Source organism: Euprymna scolopes, chromosome 34, assembly GCF_053919585.1.
Source record: "Euprymna scolopes isolate OS-2025 chromosome 34, ASM5391958v1, whole genome shotgun sequence".
Classification (NCBI taxonomy): domain Eukaryota; kingdom Metazoa; phylum Mollusca; class Cephalopoda; order Sepiida; family Sepiolidae; genus Euprymna; species Euprymna scolopes.
The window spans coordinates 57,967,269-57,985,112 of record NC_136515.1 but is presented as its reverse complement, the minus strand read 5'-3'; the positions used below and the strand labels follow the sequence as shown (position 1 = coordinate 57,985,112).

At 32.7% G+C, this 17,844-nt stretch overlaps 1 protein-coding gene across 2 annotated transcripts in view; it reads right to left on the bottom strand.

Moving 5' to 3' along the window:
• The window catches only part of LOC145259273 (ribonucleoside-diphosphate reductase large subunit-like), a 92,811-nt gene that overhangs the window by 25,761 nt on the left and 49,206 nt on the right, over window positions 1–17,844 (bottom strand). For both annotated transcript variants that reach the window (XM_080117111.1, XM_080117112.1), the window contains 4 exons: window positions 9,818–9,995; window positions 4,687–4,787; window positions 3,290–3,349; window positions 773–812 (listed from right to left, as the gene is read on the bottom strand). In XM_080117111.1, coding sequence (XP_079973237.1) covers window positions 773–812; window positions 3,290–3,349; window positions 4,687–4,787; window positions 9,818–9,995 — 379 coding nt within the window. The remainder of the gene's footprint in view (window positions 1–772; window positions 813–3,289; window positions 3,350–4,686; window positions 4,788–9,817; window positions 9,996–17,844) is intronic.

Below are 17,844 nucleotides of genomic sequence, written 5' to 3'. Positions count from 1 at the left end.
TTGTTGAATGCTGGCATCTACACAGAACCCTTTTAACCCACAGGGATAGCATGCTCTTGTTCTTTCAGTCATGACTGGGTAGAAGTTTTAAGTAATTCGCAATTGTATTTGGAGTGTCACTTATACCGACGACTGAACACTCCTAGAGGTTGAAGGTTCAATCCTCAATGAAGGCAACACCTAAAAATACAATTCCAAATTACACAGGACATGATTGACGGAATGATATCCCATGGATTAAATTAAACAGATCCGCTTTAACTTCGGCACAAATTTCCCTAAGTTCGACAAGAAATAACCTCAAGTTGGAAGTCACGTCGACCGAAACGCTGTGAAAATTACAATCAAGATGAGAATAGTTCAAATAATACAGATCCTGCAACAGTAATTTAAGAAATGATGCAGTAACGTGTACTGAGAAAAGTGACCAACAACACGGAGTGTGCATTAACCTCATCTTCATAGTTATTTCACCACATTTTGGCCAACTATTCCTCTGGTCGTCAGGTGGTTAACTGCGACGGGATAGGAATGCTGAGTCTCGTAACTGCATCTCCAGTAATTACTGCCTTCCATAGTTGTCTCACCATGGTTTGACCAACTAATCCTCTGGCCTGCTTTTTGGACAGGATTGAAACGGCTAATCTTCAGACAATGCTCACGTGGAACCGTAGAAATTCAACACCTCTATCCATTGGAGTGTGCATATTTACTATATAAAGATATTTAAACTTAAAAAAGGATTACGAGAAGAAAATTGAAATAAACTTACCCTTTCCGTTTATTTTCAGTAAATAAGATCTTTCTAGAGTCTAAAAAAAAAAAAAAAAAAATATTTTGAACAAGGAAAACATGTGAGTGATTGAAAAGGAGTTTTCTTAGTTAAACTTGCGTAATAAAAGACAATATGGCTGTTAACATGTTTGTCATGTTAGTGTAGAAAAAAAATTGTTTAAACAAACTCTCGGAATATTATATTGGAAGACTTTACAAATATTTTGACTGGTTGGATTTGTAACATCATATGGATCTAGTATGTGATTTGATGCAATGGAAAATTATCTTGTATAGATTCCCAGGTGTAAGACAAACTAAATTCCCAAAATTCATAATTTCTACGAGTTGTTCAACAAAATCAACCCATCAAGAATGCTGATATTACTTGTACATTGCTAACTCAGAAATTTAACTGATTGTTCTAAAGGGAGATAATTATTTTACTAAGACTCGTTCATTTTTTCATACTAATTGGGGACACCAAAACATTCAAGGAATTGTAAGAAATACAGAGACCCCCCCCCCTTCAAACAATTTTTTTTTCCAATACTTTATTCAACATAAAGTTTAATAACATTAATGACAAAAAATATGAACTTACAATAAAAAGAGCATTAATTTTTTTTTTGTTACAATTTTTTGTCGCATTTTCCGTTTCCGTAATGTTAAAGCTTACATATTTATTATAAAACTAAAGTAATTGAAATTTTTTATTTTATTTCAAACAAAAAGTCTCCTCTTTGCAATAATTCCTTGAATGCTTTAGTGTCTCAGAAATGAATCTTAATAAAAAAAAAAAAAAAAAGTCAGCTCCCTTAGAAGTATCAAGTTCAGAATCACCACCCTTAGAATAATCAAGTTTAGACTTACCAGCTTACAAATATTAGCATTCTTAATAGATTGATTTGGTTCATCAGCATAACTTGTAGAGGTCACCCGTTATATACTGATACTGTTATGAGTTTCAGGAATTTGTTTTGTGTGGTTAATGACTAGGGCTGTGACAACAGCATATTCTTTTCATTGTTTTTACTCTTAAGTATATATCCGACACAAACAGGTAATCAAGCCAGAACCACATCACTTTATATAAAACATAAGATATCAACGGATACACACTTGAGTCAAAACAATGGAAAGAATATGCTGTTGTCCTAGTCCTTGTAATGACACAATCTAAGAACCTGGGTGTTAAGTTCAAACCCAATTCAATCCAAAGTAGATAGTTCCGCTTTGTATATGGAAACCCCTATCCACCTAATAAGAGGAGAGAGATAGAGATTGTAAAATGCAGGATTGACAATATAATGACTATAATAGAATTGACATTTTAAATAGTTTTTTTTTTTACACAGTGATCACCACTTATCAAGGCCCGGAAGCCACTCAGGGATAAGGGTTATTGCAAGTACATTATGTTAGTGTGGAGATTTGATGAAGTGTTTACTTAAGGGGGTGGTTCATTAGGAATCTGAAATGATGGAAAGTTTGGAAAATGCCAAGATTTCACAAAAATTGTGAGGGAAGGGGGGGGGGTCATACCTCACAAGAAAATAAGTACATACTGATATTTATCTGACATTTCTCAGTGTGCAGATATTGCCAATTGGAAACTTTGTCGCTTCTACACTATCAGAAGCATTTCGGAAATCGTAATACTGAATTTCACATGAAAACAATGGTATCTATGTATTTATATTTTTAAGATGATTATATCCAAAAGTTACGAAAATCGTTAAGGCAGAAAATTATTTATTAAAGAAAATAAAATTTGAAAACGATCGCATTTATTGATGCAAGACACAGGAGAGTTTAAACGGGTGGTAATTTTCCATTTTGATTTATTATGGAAAAACAAGATGGCCGAAATTTTTTACCTGCTAATTTTTTTTATTTTATTTTTTTAAATGATGCAGTAATATTCAAGTAATTTCAACTGCATAATTTGGAAGCTAATATTGTAATTTATTAGAATTGACAGAAAGAGTAGAAACCACTATTTTTTAAAGTAAGTAAAAAAAAAAAAAAAAAAAAAAAAAAAAAAAAACTTATTTTATACACCATTAAAATAGTAATTACACGGTTGAATTTTTTAAAAATACATTCCTCATTAAAATAGTTTTTGTTTATATTTTGTGAAAGAAATGACATCTACCTTTTTTTTTTAAATTAATTTCATTACATTCTATTATATTTCAGTTATTTAATGGGCCTGACCAATAACTGACCTTTGTAACCAAAGTAAAATTTCAACAAGGTCTTTAGATTCTGTGAAAATAAAACTCTTATTGAATCTCATCTAAATGTTCTGTTAACATGGATTTGTGGAAAACACTTAATTTTTTTTATATATATATGGATAGAAAATAAATCTATTCAAAATATTACAAAATTAAATCCAACTTCTCAGTTGACTTTTTTTTTTAAATTTTTTTTTTTTTTTAACTAGCACATGGCTGCAATAATAGTAACTTTATCAAGTAAGGTGACCATAATAAAATCAATAACTTACCTTGAAGCCAAAATAGTTGTATTTATAATCCCGGTCGTGGATAATAGCAGAATTAAGTCTCTGGAATAAAAAAATTTAAAAAAACATTGAACAAATTAATATTCATAAAAGATTCAAACCATTATAAAATTTTTAAAAATATAATTCAGACGTAATAAATTTGGTCTCTTCTTGTGCTTACAAGTTCTTGTTAAAAAAAAAAAAAAAATGTACACACAAGTGACAGACTGAAAATGTCATTGAACAAAAATCATGTAAATTAGATCAAGTAGTTTTATTAAATAAAGATTTTATGAGCAAGCAAGAAGGAACAGTCTCGTCATCTTGAAAAGAAAAACAAGAGCTGATAACTCAAAATTGTGAGATCAGCCTTGTAATGCCTACAATTACCCATTAACTCCTAAAAGTCTTTTAAGAAATTATTTTCTTTATAAAAATAAAACTTGTTCAATTCCCATAAATTTTGGAATGTAATCTTTTGTTCCATTACAAACACATACAAAAGATATTTTTTTTTAATTAAAACTACATAGAATTCTAAATAACTACTCCCTCTCATCTTTTTTTTTGTTGGCATAAATGTTGCGCATTTGTGAGAATGACAGCCATATTTAAAGATGACTGACAATTATTAAAACACGAAACACAGTAGGTGGATGAACTACAATCTTAATCTGGCTGTTCCAATGAAAATTGACAGAAATGATAAATAAAAATAGTTTGTGTTTCTGAATATTTTAGATAAAAATTGATTCATTTTTTTTTTTTTTAACAAAATTGACAAGTCACTTCAGCTGGGGTCGTGTCACCTCACATACAACTTTAATAAAGCAGCATAAGAGTGGTAGTAATTTCTTAAAAAGGTCAACTCCTTAAATGTGAGGAGTTATTTATTTTTATTAAACACAGCCATATTTCCAAACATCCAGAAAATGGCAGAGATGATGGTGTTGTTTGGTTTTACTAATATACATGAAGTCACTTTTAGTACTTTGCAGAGCTCAACGGAAAATGGCAAGTGTCTGCATTCATTTCATGTAACAAATATGGCCGCTACAAAGACAATTTTACGAAGCAACGACAATCATTGCAGACTTTCATAAATGAAAGTTTAAGCACAGCGAAAAAACCTGGAAAATATTTACTGCATTCATAATAGGGCTCAATAAGAGCTTTTAATTGATAATAAAAAGCTATTTATACACACATAGTATGGCTACACAATTTGGAATATGTTTCAGTTGTATTATAAATACACCAGCAGTCATCTGACAAAAATAGCCCAACCCCCTTTTTTTTAAAGGGGCATATCTGAATTTTATAGCTATGACTGAAATTTGTAAACATGCTTCATATAAATAAAAATGTTTATTATGAGGGTGGAATATATTTCTCACCTCTTGATTGGCTTTTATAATGTTGTAGATATTCGGGGAAACCATTGGAGAATGCTTCTTTGTCCGTGGATTGATATAGTTCTTTAAATCGTCAATTACATCTGTATAATAGAGATGTAAAATTAGTTCATTTTTCTTAAATAAAAAATTTTAAAAAAATAAAATAAAAAGATGTGCATAATACACACACACACAATCATACATACACTCATACATACACTCACACACATTTGTACATGTCCAAAAATATCAGGTGGCTATTAAGATCTAAGAAAGTTTTAAACTCCCAGTGGGAAATAAAAGCACACAATAAATCAATTTAATTATCACTAAAAATAATAAAAATCAATATTGGCATTATTTTTCCCAATTTTTAGTGTAGTTACCGATTTTTGGTCAAATACAAAGAATTTTTATTTGGAATTGCAATTTTCATCCTTAGCTGCATAGGATCCATATTTTTTTTTTATTTTTTTATTTCATCATGAAAGTATTAGTTGAATTTATGTAAGAATTTCAATCCTCTCAAATAAATACTAAGTGAGCAAAGTCTAATGGAAAAATAGTATTTACACATACTATTAGCAGCGCTACATAATGCTGCAAGGCATAGAGGGAAGAACAGTTTGTTTTTTCTTCTTACTTTACTTTTTGTACAAAAATGTCACAAGAATGTAAATGCGTCAGTAATCAAAATCAATTTTAGTAGATTTGAAATCTAAAAGTTTGCATGAAGTCAGTTTTATTAACTTCCATTTAAGTTATGACTGTGTATCGTTTTTCTACCCGCTGTAAAATACTGGTTTTAGGCAATTGTATAGATTGACAACAGATAATTCAATGTGGTAAAAAATTTATCATAGGTAATAAAAATGGTTCAATGTTTTTTTGTTTTCTTTTTTAAATTATAGTAAATTAGGAATGTTCTGGAGTTAAAATTGATGTCTTATTATTAGGGCTATCTTAGGTATGTTTTTATTTAGAGTGATGTGGTTCTCGGTTGATTAACTATGTTGGATATATAGAGTGTATAAACAATGAAAAGAATATGCTGTTGTCCTAGACCTAGTTATTACGTAGTAATAAGTGGGGGGGGGGGTTGTCAATAGAAAATGGTGGCATTAGCAATAGGAAAACCGGGATCAGAAACAATGAATACCAAAACAAAGTCTTGTATTGAATTATAGAAATTTACTGCTTCTTCATTATTAATGGAGACATTTGAAAGCAGTTAGCTAAAACGAGTTTTGCTAAATTAGCCCAAGATTTTCAGAAAATAATTACCTCCATTGTTACAATTCCTACTCTCCAGCTTTTGTTTTAAAATAAAACTAAACTTTTGCTAATTGTCTTCAAAAACTATTTCCATTAATTATTTCCTATGCTATTGTTTTTCATAATTTTTGGATATGTAAATGGTAGCCTCTGTACCCCCCCCGCCTCATTCACATACATTTTATAATCAGATTTTTATTTAAAATGGGTCTTCATTCGCTAAAAACAAAAGCATTTTTTTTATTGAATTTTTTTTTGCAGACTCATCTTCATCGTTGTTTTCATGTGAAACAACAATGAAGATGAGCATAACAGTCCACACAAAAAATAAAAATAAAATAAAAAGCACTCCTGCAGAATTTGGAAATCGTAAAACTGAATTCCACATAAAAACAATGGTATCTACATATTCTTTATATTTTAAAGATGATTATATCCAAAAATTACGAAAATTGATAAGGTGAAAATTTTTGAAAGAAAATAGAATTTGATGAAAACTATCATAAGACGTAGGAGAGTTCAACAGGGCGACAAAGATGGCAGCCATTTTTCACCTGTTAACATAATTCAAGTTTTTTTTGTTTTTTTTTTTTAAAAACACTTCAATAATATTCAGGTAATTTCAACTTCATAATTTGGAAGTTATTATTGTAACTTATTAGAATTGACAAAAAAAAAAAAAAAAATCAGTTGAAACAATTTTTTTTTTATCTGAAAACTATTTATCGACTACAAAATCTCGCCCCAATAATGTAGACGCAAACAAAAAATAAATTAAAACGTCTCATTTCAAAGGATTCCAAAAAAGAAAGATGCAAAAACATTGCCAATAAAAAATTGGCATCCATTATGTTGCCCAACGTCAACTACATGATTGCAGTTTTATTCTTTAGCAATAGGCTTGCTTTTGTTTTATGATATATTGATCCTTTTTGGATAATCTAATTCCGAACTCAGTAATTTGGGAAAATTTTTCTTTTTGTTATTTGTCAAGACATTAAAAAAATGAAAATATTGAAAAAAGGTTATATTTCACGTATCCATTATGAAACGAAGTTCTACAAAAAAAAAAAAATAAAAAATAAATAAATAAAAAAACACTTAATTTCATCGAGTAGTTTTTTTGTTTTTTTTTTTACAGCGAAAAAACAATTTGTTATGATACCAAGCAAAAGGTTCGATTTTTAGGAAGAAAAGCTAGAATTAAAGATGGGAAGGGAGTGTCGCCACTTTACATGAACTTATCTCCCCCATGGTATGCTGTTCAGCTTCAGCAAATTTCACAATGGCTGACTTCAATGCGCTCTCATAAGAACGTGTTTTTCTGCTGTAAAAAAAAAAAAATACTAAATCAAAATAAATGAATTTTTTTCTTGGAGATCTTCAGTCCAAAAGGGATACGTACAATATAACTTTTTTTTTTTTTTTTTTTTTTTTTTTTTTTTAATATTTTCGATTATTTTGTAAAAAAAAAAAAAAAAAAAAAAAAAAAAAAAAAAAAAAAAGGTTTTTGTTTGACTTTTAGAATATGATTGACTTTTGCAAAAGGAAAGGAACAATAACATCAATGATTTATGCATTTTTGGTCAGTAAGCCAGTATCTTCAGACAGCCTGAATTGGTCCTATCAGATGCCCTAACAGGTATTACCACTCTGAACAAAAGTGGACGTGGACTTGAGAACAATAGTAACAACTATGGGAGCAACTCTACATTTTTCACAGTGCATCAACACTGGATGGTTTTAAGGTCGTCAGAGGAATAAATAGATAAAAATAAAAAAAATCTAACTTTCTCCTCATAGGAAGGCAATTAAGTAGGACCAAATCTGCATTCATTAAAGTTACAATCACATTTATAGTTGTATTTTAATATCTTAAATTGTTTGTAGTTCTGTTTATCAAGGGGTATGCAGTATTCATTTTAGATACTACACACAAAAAAAAAAAAAATGTCAGCTCTGTGTAAAATAAAACGAGCATTTCATAAGTTTCTAATCATAAAAAAAAAAAAAATTATACCTTTTATCACTGCTATGGGATCAGGTCACACGTTATGGTGTTAATCAAACATGTGCGGATGACACTGAGGGACTCACTAAAAAGTATATTCAGGGGAAGATAACTGCACACTTACGGTTCTCCACTTAAAGTGCATCTTTCCTTATCAAGAAGGATCTTCCACAAGGCTATGATCTCTTTCTGATAAAGTTTGCCAACAGTCACAACGGAAACTACAGTATTACCCATGAGTATAGTATGAGCATTTTTGTTCAAGGTTTACACCTCTAGATCAACCGTGTTGTGTCTATATTCGTGCATATTAACAGCCAAACCTCATGAAGCATGTGGCTCTCAAGAATCAGGTGAATGAATTCACAAATAATCGTGAAAGAATAACATTACAAGGACATGGGGAAGGAGGAGGCGGGGGCTCTATCAGGAGGAAATATTAAGTAAATCTGTATATTCATGCGATTTGTATGCCGACAGAAAGAAACACTTCCAGTTAATGCAATACTATCACATCAAAACCAAATAGAAATATTCTATTCATTATTTTCATTCTGACTTAGTTATATTGTAACACCCTACGCAAGGACCCCTGATCGTCTTCATGAAACTTCGGAAAACTCGGCTCGTGTCATCTAATCTCCGAGAGGCAGTCACATTGAATCATGGTATGCTGAAACCGATTAACAAAACTCACGCAGGCAAGAAAGACAACAGACGCTTGAATTCTATTCTAATTTCATAAAATATATTACAGACTTTTTTTTTTACAATATGCTGTTCAGTTCTAAGCAAGTTTTAAAAGTCTCAAATGTCTTCTCTCCGGAGACAGGACTCAGACGGGTCAGAGGAGGGCCGTGTTCGTCACTTCTCCAGGGACTGGCGAGTATCCACACAATCCGTGCCACTTAAAACCAAACGGGAATCTGCTTAATCTTCGAACGGGTTAAGATTATAGTCTGGTGTGCGTTTGGGGTGGAAAATTCCCCAAACTAATCAAATTACAACACATTGGGGAACCCAAATTTGCGAGTGTGCAATTCACCAATACCACTAGCTTTGCAACTTGGGACCAAAATATGATATCTATTCCCATGACCTCGAAAGGTCACGTCCCATCATTCAGACAGCCATAGGTCGACAAGAACAGTTGATTATTCTAACATTCTCACATTTCCTGTTGTCCACCTCTCAAACAATATATCTCCAATTTACAAACAAAGCAAAATATATATTTCAACTCAAGGCTTGGGATATCCGCCGTGGCCCGGGATCCATTAAAGCTATCCTAGCATAGTTATCCAGTTCTCCTCGGCCCTTTCTTGGCAAGTTTCTGGCTTTGAAACATTCTTTAGCTACTTACATCAAGTGGATTCATTCTATGTCTACAGCGATATGAAATATTTATTCATATAATTATTAATATTGTGGCAATTTTGATATGAATTTCTTTTAAATAAAACTGAAGATATATGAGAATGTGTGGAAGAACATTTTTCAACCTATATACTCAAATTTTTGATCTACAGACTTCAAAATTGGTATATAGGGTATTCTGTTATGCAGAAAACTTTTTAATCGATTTTCACCCAGAACTCTTGTATTCGCAATAATACCTGCACTTTCAGAATAATTCGAGGAAAATGTCAAAATTCAAGAACTTTTCAAGTCTATACGAACCCTGTCAATTCTGGAAATTTTTCTTCAAATTTCTTTTTTTTTTTCATTCAATATGGTTTTTTCAAATTTTTTTCCATGAGGATTGATAATTGATATTATTTGAACTATCAATTTCAGCTATTTTCATGTTTCATTCAAAACGAGTAAAAAGTCTAATGTACTCACCACTGAAAACCTTTTTGGTCTCTTTGTGCATGTTTGATACGGCTATTCTGGCAGCTAAGATAGCGTAATCTGGGTGCTTGGTAGTCATAGTAGCTGCAGTTTCTGCAGCTAAGTTATCCAATTCCATCGTGGAAACTCCAGAATAAAGACCATTGATGACCTTCATGGTAATGTTTTCCTGAAGAAGAAGAAAAAAAGAGAGAAAGTGTATATAATATATACATATATAAATAAAATTTTGTATGAGCACTTTACGGTTGAAATGAAGTCAGTCACTTAAGCTCGTATGCACAGATCATAATATTATAATCATTAGATCACTGACAAACATGACATTTAAAAATAAATATTTAAATTTCAATGATATTTCTCGCAGTTAAGGTTGGTTTGTTCCTTGCTAATGGAGTCAGATGACTTCGTTGCTGGGTTTGAATCTTCTGACCGGCAGTAATTGTGTGCAATGATCATTCCTGAAAAAAATGAAACTAGTGTCTGTAGGTATTCAATCTATATCTATAAAAGTGAAAGTGTGTGTGTGTGTGTGTGTACACACACTTCCCTACACAATAACTGTCAATTTTCAGTCTACAGACTCAAAATTTGATATCAGGGTACTGAGATTTGGGAAAATCTTTGTAATCAGTTTTCGCCCAGAAATTTGGCTGTTAAGGGATCAAAGTTCAACAATTTGACCTTTGAGAACTCTACCAAACTCCGACAATTTTGGGTCTAAACACTTGAAATTTTGGATATAGGCTCCTTGGACATGGATCTTACTTAACTTGATTTGAGCCCAAAATAAATGTTAAGGGGTCAAATCTTTTTAAAATTTGACCGCTTCAGTCTACCAAATTACTCAATTTCTGGTCTAAACATTTGAAATTTTACATAAAGGGTATTCAGAGATAGGGCAAGCTTTTTAATAGGTTTGTGTCGAAAATTTGAGTTACCAATATTCTAGTTTTATATTTATAGCACCTTTTCCTAAACTTACCGTGTTAAAGAGAGAATCGGGCATCATTTTGAATTTTCCAATACATACACAGTATGTTTTTCGAGCTGAATAAACATGTTACATTAAATAAAAACACTGAAAACATATCCAGTTAGGTAGAAAAGTAACTTATCTTACCTTTGATAACATTTAGTTGTGATTTATTTATTTTTTGACAACTTTTTCGAATCTGTGTACAGTAATACAAACCCCAATTTTTATATTTTTCAGTCCATTCTTTTAATAATAAATAAAACTTTTCACTGAAGCATTTTTCACGGCAGTGTTTTTTTTTTTTTTAACACGATTGGTGAATTATCAATATTTTAGCACGGGGAATAATTCATTTCTTTCAAATATATTTAAAACTTCAATTGTTTTTTTTATAACATTTTAACTGTAAATAATTTACATAACGAGTTTGTTTTACTGTACAGATTCGAAAAAGTTGTCAAAAAAGCAAATATATAACAAATAAATGTTATCAAAGGCAAGATAAGTTACAAACATGCCGATAATTTTCTTTTTAAAATATATTGATAAACATATGATTTTCGAAGCGATTACACGTTTTAAAGTGAGTAAAACCACTAAAAACCTTCCCAGATAGGTAGAAGAGTAACTTATCTTGCCTTTGATAACATTTATTTGTGATATATTTGTTTTTTGACAACTTTTTCGAATCTATGTGTACAGTAATACAAACCTAAAATTTAATTTAACTTAAAAATAATATTTAAAATACACGTGCCTACACTGCACAAGCACCCTTATTATCATAATAATAGTAATAATAATAAAAAACTGGTGTAGATGACCTCGACTGGCGCCACACCACACCAACTAATTGTGAAGGGTTAAGGAAGATGGAAAGACCGAGGTGAGAGAGTACTGACCAAATCTCCACTGGAAGTGTGCAGTTCAAATCTGGTACCTTGGGAATGCATTTTGTCACCCAAACCTCAGGAAACACCATTGGCAACGAGAAATCAGTGACAACGGCTGTTGTGATAACATGCAATCATCTGCACAAGTGGTCAAAACGTGGAGAACACTGGAAATCTGGGGAGACTTGTCACTTGGTCTCCAGGGAACACCACAGGTTACTGCCAGTGAGCAACCACTAATAATGGCTTGTGAGACAACTAATACGCTACACATTTTGATGAAAAACATGGGGGAGAAAATGGACGTTAAAGAACAGAAAACCAAAATTTTAAATATAATTTCTGTGTTTAAAGTAATAGTTATTTAAATATTTCAACATATAATCTTGGAGAAAATTCAGCTTCCCAATAAGGGGCACTCTGGATAGGAACAAAAATAATCTCAAGTCATGAAAGATTTCTCCTCCACCGGCCGAAGACAGAAAAGGTAAAGTGTAGCATCAAAACAGATACTACACTGATCTTGTTCCGAAGGCCAAAAATTTTTTTTAATGTTTCTTTAATTGTTTGTTCCCTAAATTCATAATTCAGTTTTATCAGTATTAAATTGTATATTGCTTTAAAATTACTTAATTTTATATAGATAATGTTTATATTTGATATTGAATAAAGTTCAGTTTAAGTAGTAATCGAACTGTGTTCCTTTTTCTTTTTAAAAATGTTTTATTACTCTTTTTCAAATGGCCCTCATATAGTAATGACAGTCTGACAAATCTTACCTACATTGCCTGCAGACATTTTTCAGTTAACAGGCCTTCTTACTCTCGGTGGCCGTGACTCAACCCTCTTGACAGTGGGCAATGTCATGACAAGATCGTGGTAGCAAGTTGCACAGTATTTTTGGCAAGCCAAGTAGATATTTGCATTGTCCTGCTTGCGGCCAAACCTGCTCAAACAGCAACATGTTAAATCCTTATTCGTTTATTTGCAAGAAGCCAAGTAATTCAGTTGCTCATGCTTGCAATATAGTTGACAATTGAATATCAGAGCATAATTAATTGCTCGTTCATATGAGTGACGTTTTCATCGCTTGTGACGTTATACAAGAACATGAGACAGAACTGCACCCTTACATCGTGAGATTGATGCAAATATTTGGGTAAGTATTCAGATACGTTACAACAGAATACCGGCCACTCTAATTTGTTTTGTTTTTTTGAGGTAATTGAGGTCGCTGACAAGGAATCTGATACTCAAACCCGGGGCAAATTTACAGTTTGCATGGTATTAACCCCTGAACCCACGAACTACTTTCCGCCATTTTACAGCTTTGTTTATGCTACGCGCGGCAGCATAAACGCCGGCTTGCTTCACCTAGCAAACTGCCTTCTCACATGGCGTACCAATATTCCGCGGAAAATTAAAAATAAGCTGAAAAAGAAAACAAGAAAAGGGAAGCACTCTAAGTTGGGGAGGAGGGGGTAATTTAATTTTTTTTTTTTTTTTTTTTCCTGGAATATAGAATTTTCAAAAAGTACATTATAACACTTTTTGGGTGGAAAAATTACGGACTGACATTTTTTAATGAGTTATAATTAAAAAAAAAAAAATACAACAAATTGAGGGACTTTTTTTTTTTTGTCTCACGTAGTTTTTAATGCGGTTTACAAAAACATAAGCACCAAATATTTTTGTTTTTCGTGCTTTTTTTTTTGCGGGAGGGGGATTCAATTATAGAACTTATGTGGCTTAATATGTGCTTCTGCAGTTTAGTTAACCGTTTTTCCGTAAGTAACGCACCGACATTTACCGATTAGAACACCACCGGTAAATGTCGGTGCATTACTTTTTGAAAATTCTATGTTCCAGGGGGAGAGGGGGATATTTAATTACCCCCCCCTCTTCCCAACTTAGAGTGCTTTCGTTTTCTCGTTTTATTTCTTTTTCATCTAATTTCAAATTTTCCACCAAAAAAGTGCGATGATGTATTTTTGAAAATTCTATGTTCTGGCAAAAAAAAAAAAAAAAAAATTACACCCCCACCCAACTTGGTGTGCTTTTTTTTTTTTTTTTGCTTTAGTTCTTTTTCATCTAATTTTAAAATTTCCGTGGAAGATTGGTACGACATGTGAGAAGGCAGTTTGCTAGGTGAAGCAAGCCGGCGTTTATGCTGCCGCGCGTAGCATAAACGGAAGCTGTAAAATGGCGGAAAGTAGTTCGTGGGTTCAGGGGTTAATACCATGCAAACTGTAAATTTGCCCCCGGTTTGAGTATCAGATTCATTGCCAGCGAACTCGATTACCCCTAAAAAAACAAATTAGAGTGGCCGGTGTTCTTTTGTAACGTATCTGAATATTTACCAACATGTTTGGGTGGTCTTCACACTAGCCTTTATGGGTGTTTCAGGCTCAATTTAATCAGTGCGGAAAGCAATTCAAAGGGAGATTTACGATATATGAACCATTATCTTTGTTCTTTTTAAGCGCTCACAGCTGAGCAGCCTCCTATAATCTATTGAATAAATTCATTCTCGTCAATCCGGCTGCTCACTCTCACTTGTTCAAAGCAGATTATCACTTTATTTTATATACATTCCCCCACCCCATTTGAAATTGCTTTACACGTTCATTGTCTTCAACATCGACTTTCGCCTATTTTTCCATTTTTTCTTGAGCACTTCTTTATTTGCATACCCCCCCCCCACTATTGCTACGAATAATCTCTTCGCAGCCAGCCATGGATGCAGGATGCACTATATTAAAACTGAGCATCCTCTAAAAATCTTTACATACTGATTTTTTTTTTTTTTTTTTTTTAAATATGTAGATTAGTGTCCAATCGATAATTCGCTGAAAAAAATTGAAGAACGACGAGGAAAAAAAAAAAAAGTTCAGGGTTGAGTGTGCATTGTACAAGAACCACCTCATCAATTGAACATCCTCAAACATGCAACTACCGGCTTAAATAGGGGAGGAGGGCTGTTCAATAAATTCCGTTTGAACTTATTTTAGAAAGTTATCGCCAAGCGAACACGTTCTATTTGACCGGGACGGGAGGGGGGGGGGTGTTTAACTACATGAGAAAAAGGTGCTTATTCAAATTGGTACTTATGGCGGAAATTAAAATAAAGAAAATACAAAGAGGTCCGTATGATTGATGCATGTTCTCGTTACAGAACGCCGACATAAATTTCATATTCCAAAAATTACGTAATTCGTAGTTTTTTTTTTTTTTTTTATTCAAGAAAATTAAATTTTTGAACTAAATGAGTCGTAGTGTTTTCTTTTCTGTTTTTAATTATTCCATTTTCACTTCAAACAAGGCACAATGCCACCCACTTTGATGTAGGGGCTACAAGTTGCAAGGATACTATGTAGGGAGTTGAGCAGCAAGATGTTTGTTCAATGTTCACATTACACTTGAATTTCTGCGTGTCAGTACAATTGGGAAAGCAGGACCCCGGAAGAGTTCCAAAAACTAGCAGTTCTAAGGAGTAAGCCTTCTTACATCTAGGGATCTGTGTAAGGGTGAGATTTTGCTGCTGCCGAATTTGTCGGGGGTATTTACGTCGAGGGAGTACAAAGGTTTGTAGAGTGTACCAATTATAAAACCTGGGAAAGGTATGAACCCACATATTACCCTCCCTCCCATTCCTAGGTCACGGGCTAAAGAGTAGACAACTTTCGTCAAGAGTCTACTTTCTTAGTGTACAATTCTATTCCGCGGAAATGATGTCAGATAAATTTCAAGGTACAGGTGACTAACACTATATAATGTAGTCCCCCCCCCCCCTTAAAAATAAATATAATAGAAGTTTTATTCAAACAATCTTTATTTGAACTTTCATAACAAAAGGTCTAGGCACCTGTTTTTTTTTGTTTTTTTTTATTTTTTTATTTTGGTGAGACATTTTAATTGGAATTTGGAAAGAGAATTCTGGACATGGAAAACGTAAGAGGCAAACTTACCCCCACCCCCGTGTTTGGTTCATACATTATATATATATATATATATAAATAAACCTCCCAGTCTCCCACCCCTCTTCTCCCATTTTTAGTAAAAATTAATAACTATCCTTAACACTTGAGCAACGTGCAACGATTTTAAAAGTTAGATTCCTATTTTATTTTTCGATGCAATTACAGACTTGAAATTTGTAAAATAAGTTTTGGCACTTTGCAGGGAACGTGGACTCTGCGTAAACGGGTTTTTAATTTAATGGCTGCTCCCTGAGGTTTTTTTTTTTTTTTTTTTTTTTTTTTTTACTTTCTCCCTATATATCTCAGACTTTTGTAATCTCATCCACTTTTTTGTAATTGAGCATGTTTTTATTTTATTTAAATTATATTTGATTCATACTTTTATTTCGTGCTTGTTTTTATTTTATTTTTGTATTTTCCACACTTCAAATAATGCTTTTAGCACATTTCTTTTTTTTTGCCTTAAATAGTACCTTCAAAAAAGTTTTCGTGATTAAATGAATCAATGAAAACCTTTTGCGCATGCGTTCTGATGGAGTAATCATTAAATTAAAACCCGTTTACGCAGAGTCCACGTTAAGTACCTAAGTTTTCTTTAACTATGTCGATTCCAAGAATCCCGCCGCGGAAATACATAAATTCCAAGAAATTCGATTATCCCGCCTCCTCATCTGGTCAAGTGTTTTTTTTTTTTTTTTTTTTTTTGTTCAAAGCGGAATACGGCGGATCGTGCTCTCTGAGAAATTGAATTAACTCTGAAATAATTCTATCTTTTGTTCATTAAATTGTTAGGTGATAATACGGAATATTACAAAACGCCCTCCCTTCCGCATATTAAGGACTTTCTAAATGTTATTTCAGCACGGTCCGTATTCTGCATAAGTACCGTGAAATTTGTTGTATTTTTTTCCATAAACAAATCTTTTTCGCAAGACGGTGTAAATTGATTTCCTCAAACATAAATACATCAATTTGTTTTCGGGACAAGATCAAAGTGTAGTATCTGTTCTTCAGATGCTGCAGCTGAGCTGCACTCCACTGGGCACTGCAGTCTGCACTTCTATTTCTTGTTCTCTTTCGGTGGAGGAGAAATCCTTCACGACTGAGACAATTTTTATTTTTGTACCTTTTCTCCACGTTAAAAAACGACCCTGGTGTCTAACTCTGTCCCGTGAGGAGGCATAGTAAATAGGTACAATATATATATTTTTTGCATCATTTTGCTTTCTTTAGAGGACAAATATCCCTCGCAAGGGTCGCACAATTTACAACGGCACTGACTTGCTCGTCAAAAACCTCTGGAGTACATGGCATAGAGTAGCCGAGAAAGTTGGTTTTCTTTCGAAACTAGTCGTACGACAAATTGCTTGAGTAGTCTACTCTGCTTTCGTTAAGAATAGCACTTTGTTTACAAAGCCATTCGGCGGAAGTTACTCTCGGTGGCCGTGACCCGAACGAGAATCACTCCCTATCCTAATTTTTATATTTTCGTATGTAGTATAGCTTGTGTTTATTCCGAAAGTCGTTCTTGACATGGGGAAGTTGGAGGCGTTTATACTACGCTGGTTTAGGTCGTTAAAAAAAAAAAAAAAAAAAAAGTAATTTGATTTGGTACTTCTACAGTTTATCGCCGAAAATGGAGACCCATTTTTTTTTTTTTTTTTGCGAACTTGTTCGAATAGGTCCTCTTTCATGTGTTTCACTTTATTTTTATTTTTTCATAGGCCTTACCGGAAGTAAGGAATATCTAGTTAAATTTTTGTTATTTCTAACTCCGGCCACAATTTAAAATACTCGGAAAAAAAAAAAAAAAAAAAAAAAAAAATGGCGTCTCCATTTTCGCCGATAAACTGTAGAAGTACCTTTTATTTAATAACATTTTGTGGTACTCATGCAGAGAGTGATCCGTGCTGAAATAACGTTATTTAAAAAGCCATTCTTAACATGGGAGGCGGGAGTGTTTTGTACCTATTCTGTACTTTAATTAAACGTGGAAATACGATTTAAAAAATAGCGCGGATCGGATCACTCTTCATTAGCACCCATTTTGTTACAACTAATGTTTTGCTAACTTATAAAATTCAATCGGGAGGGGGGAGGGGGCGACGGATTAAAATTTAAAACTAGGCTAAAAAAAAAAAAAAAAGCTCTTAAAGTAAATCAGTA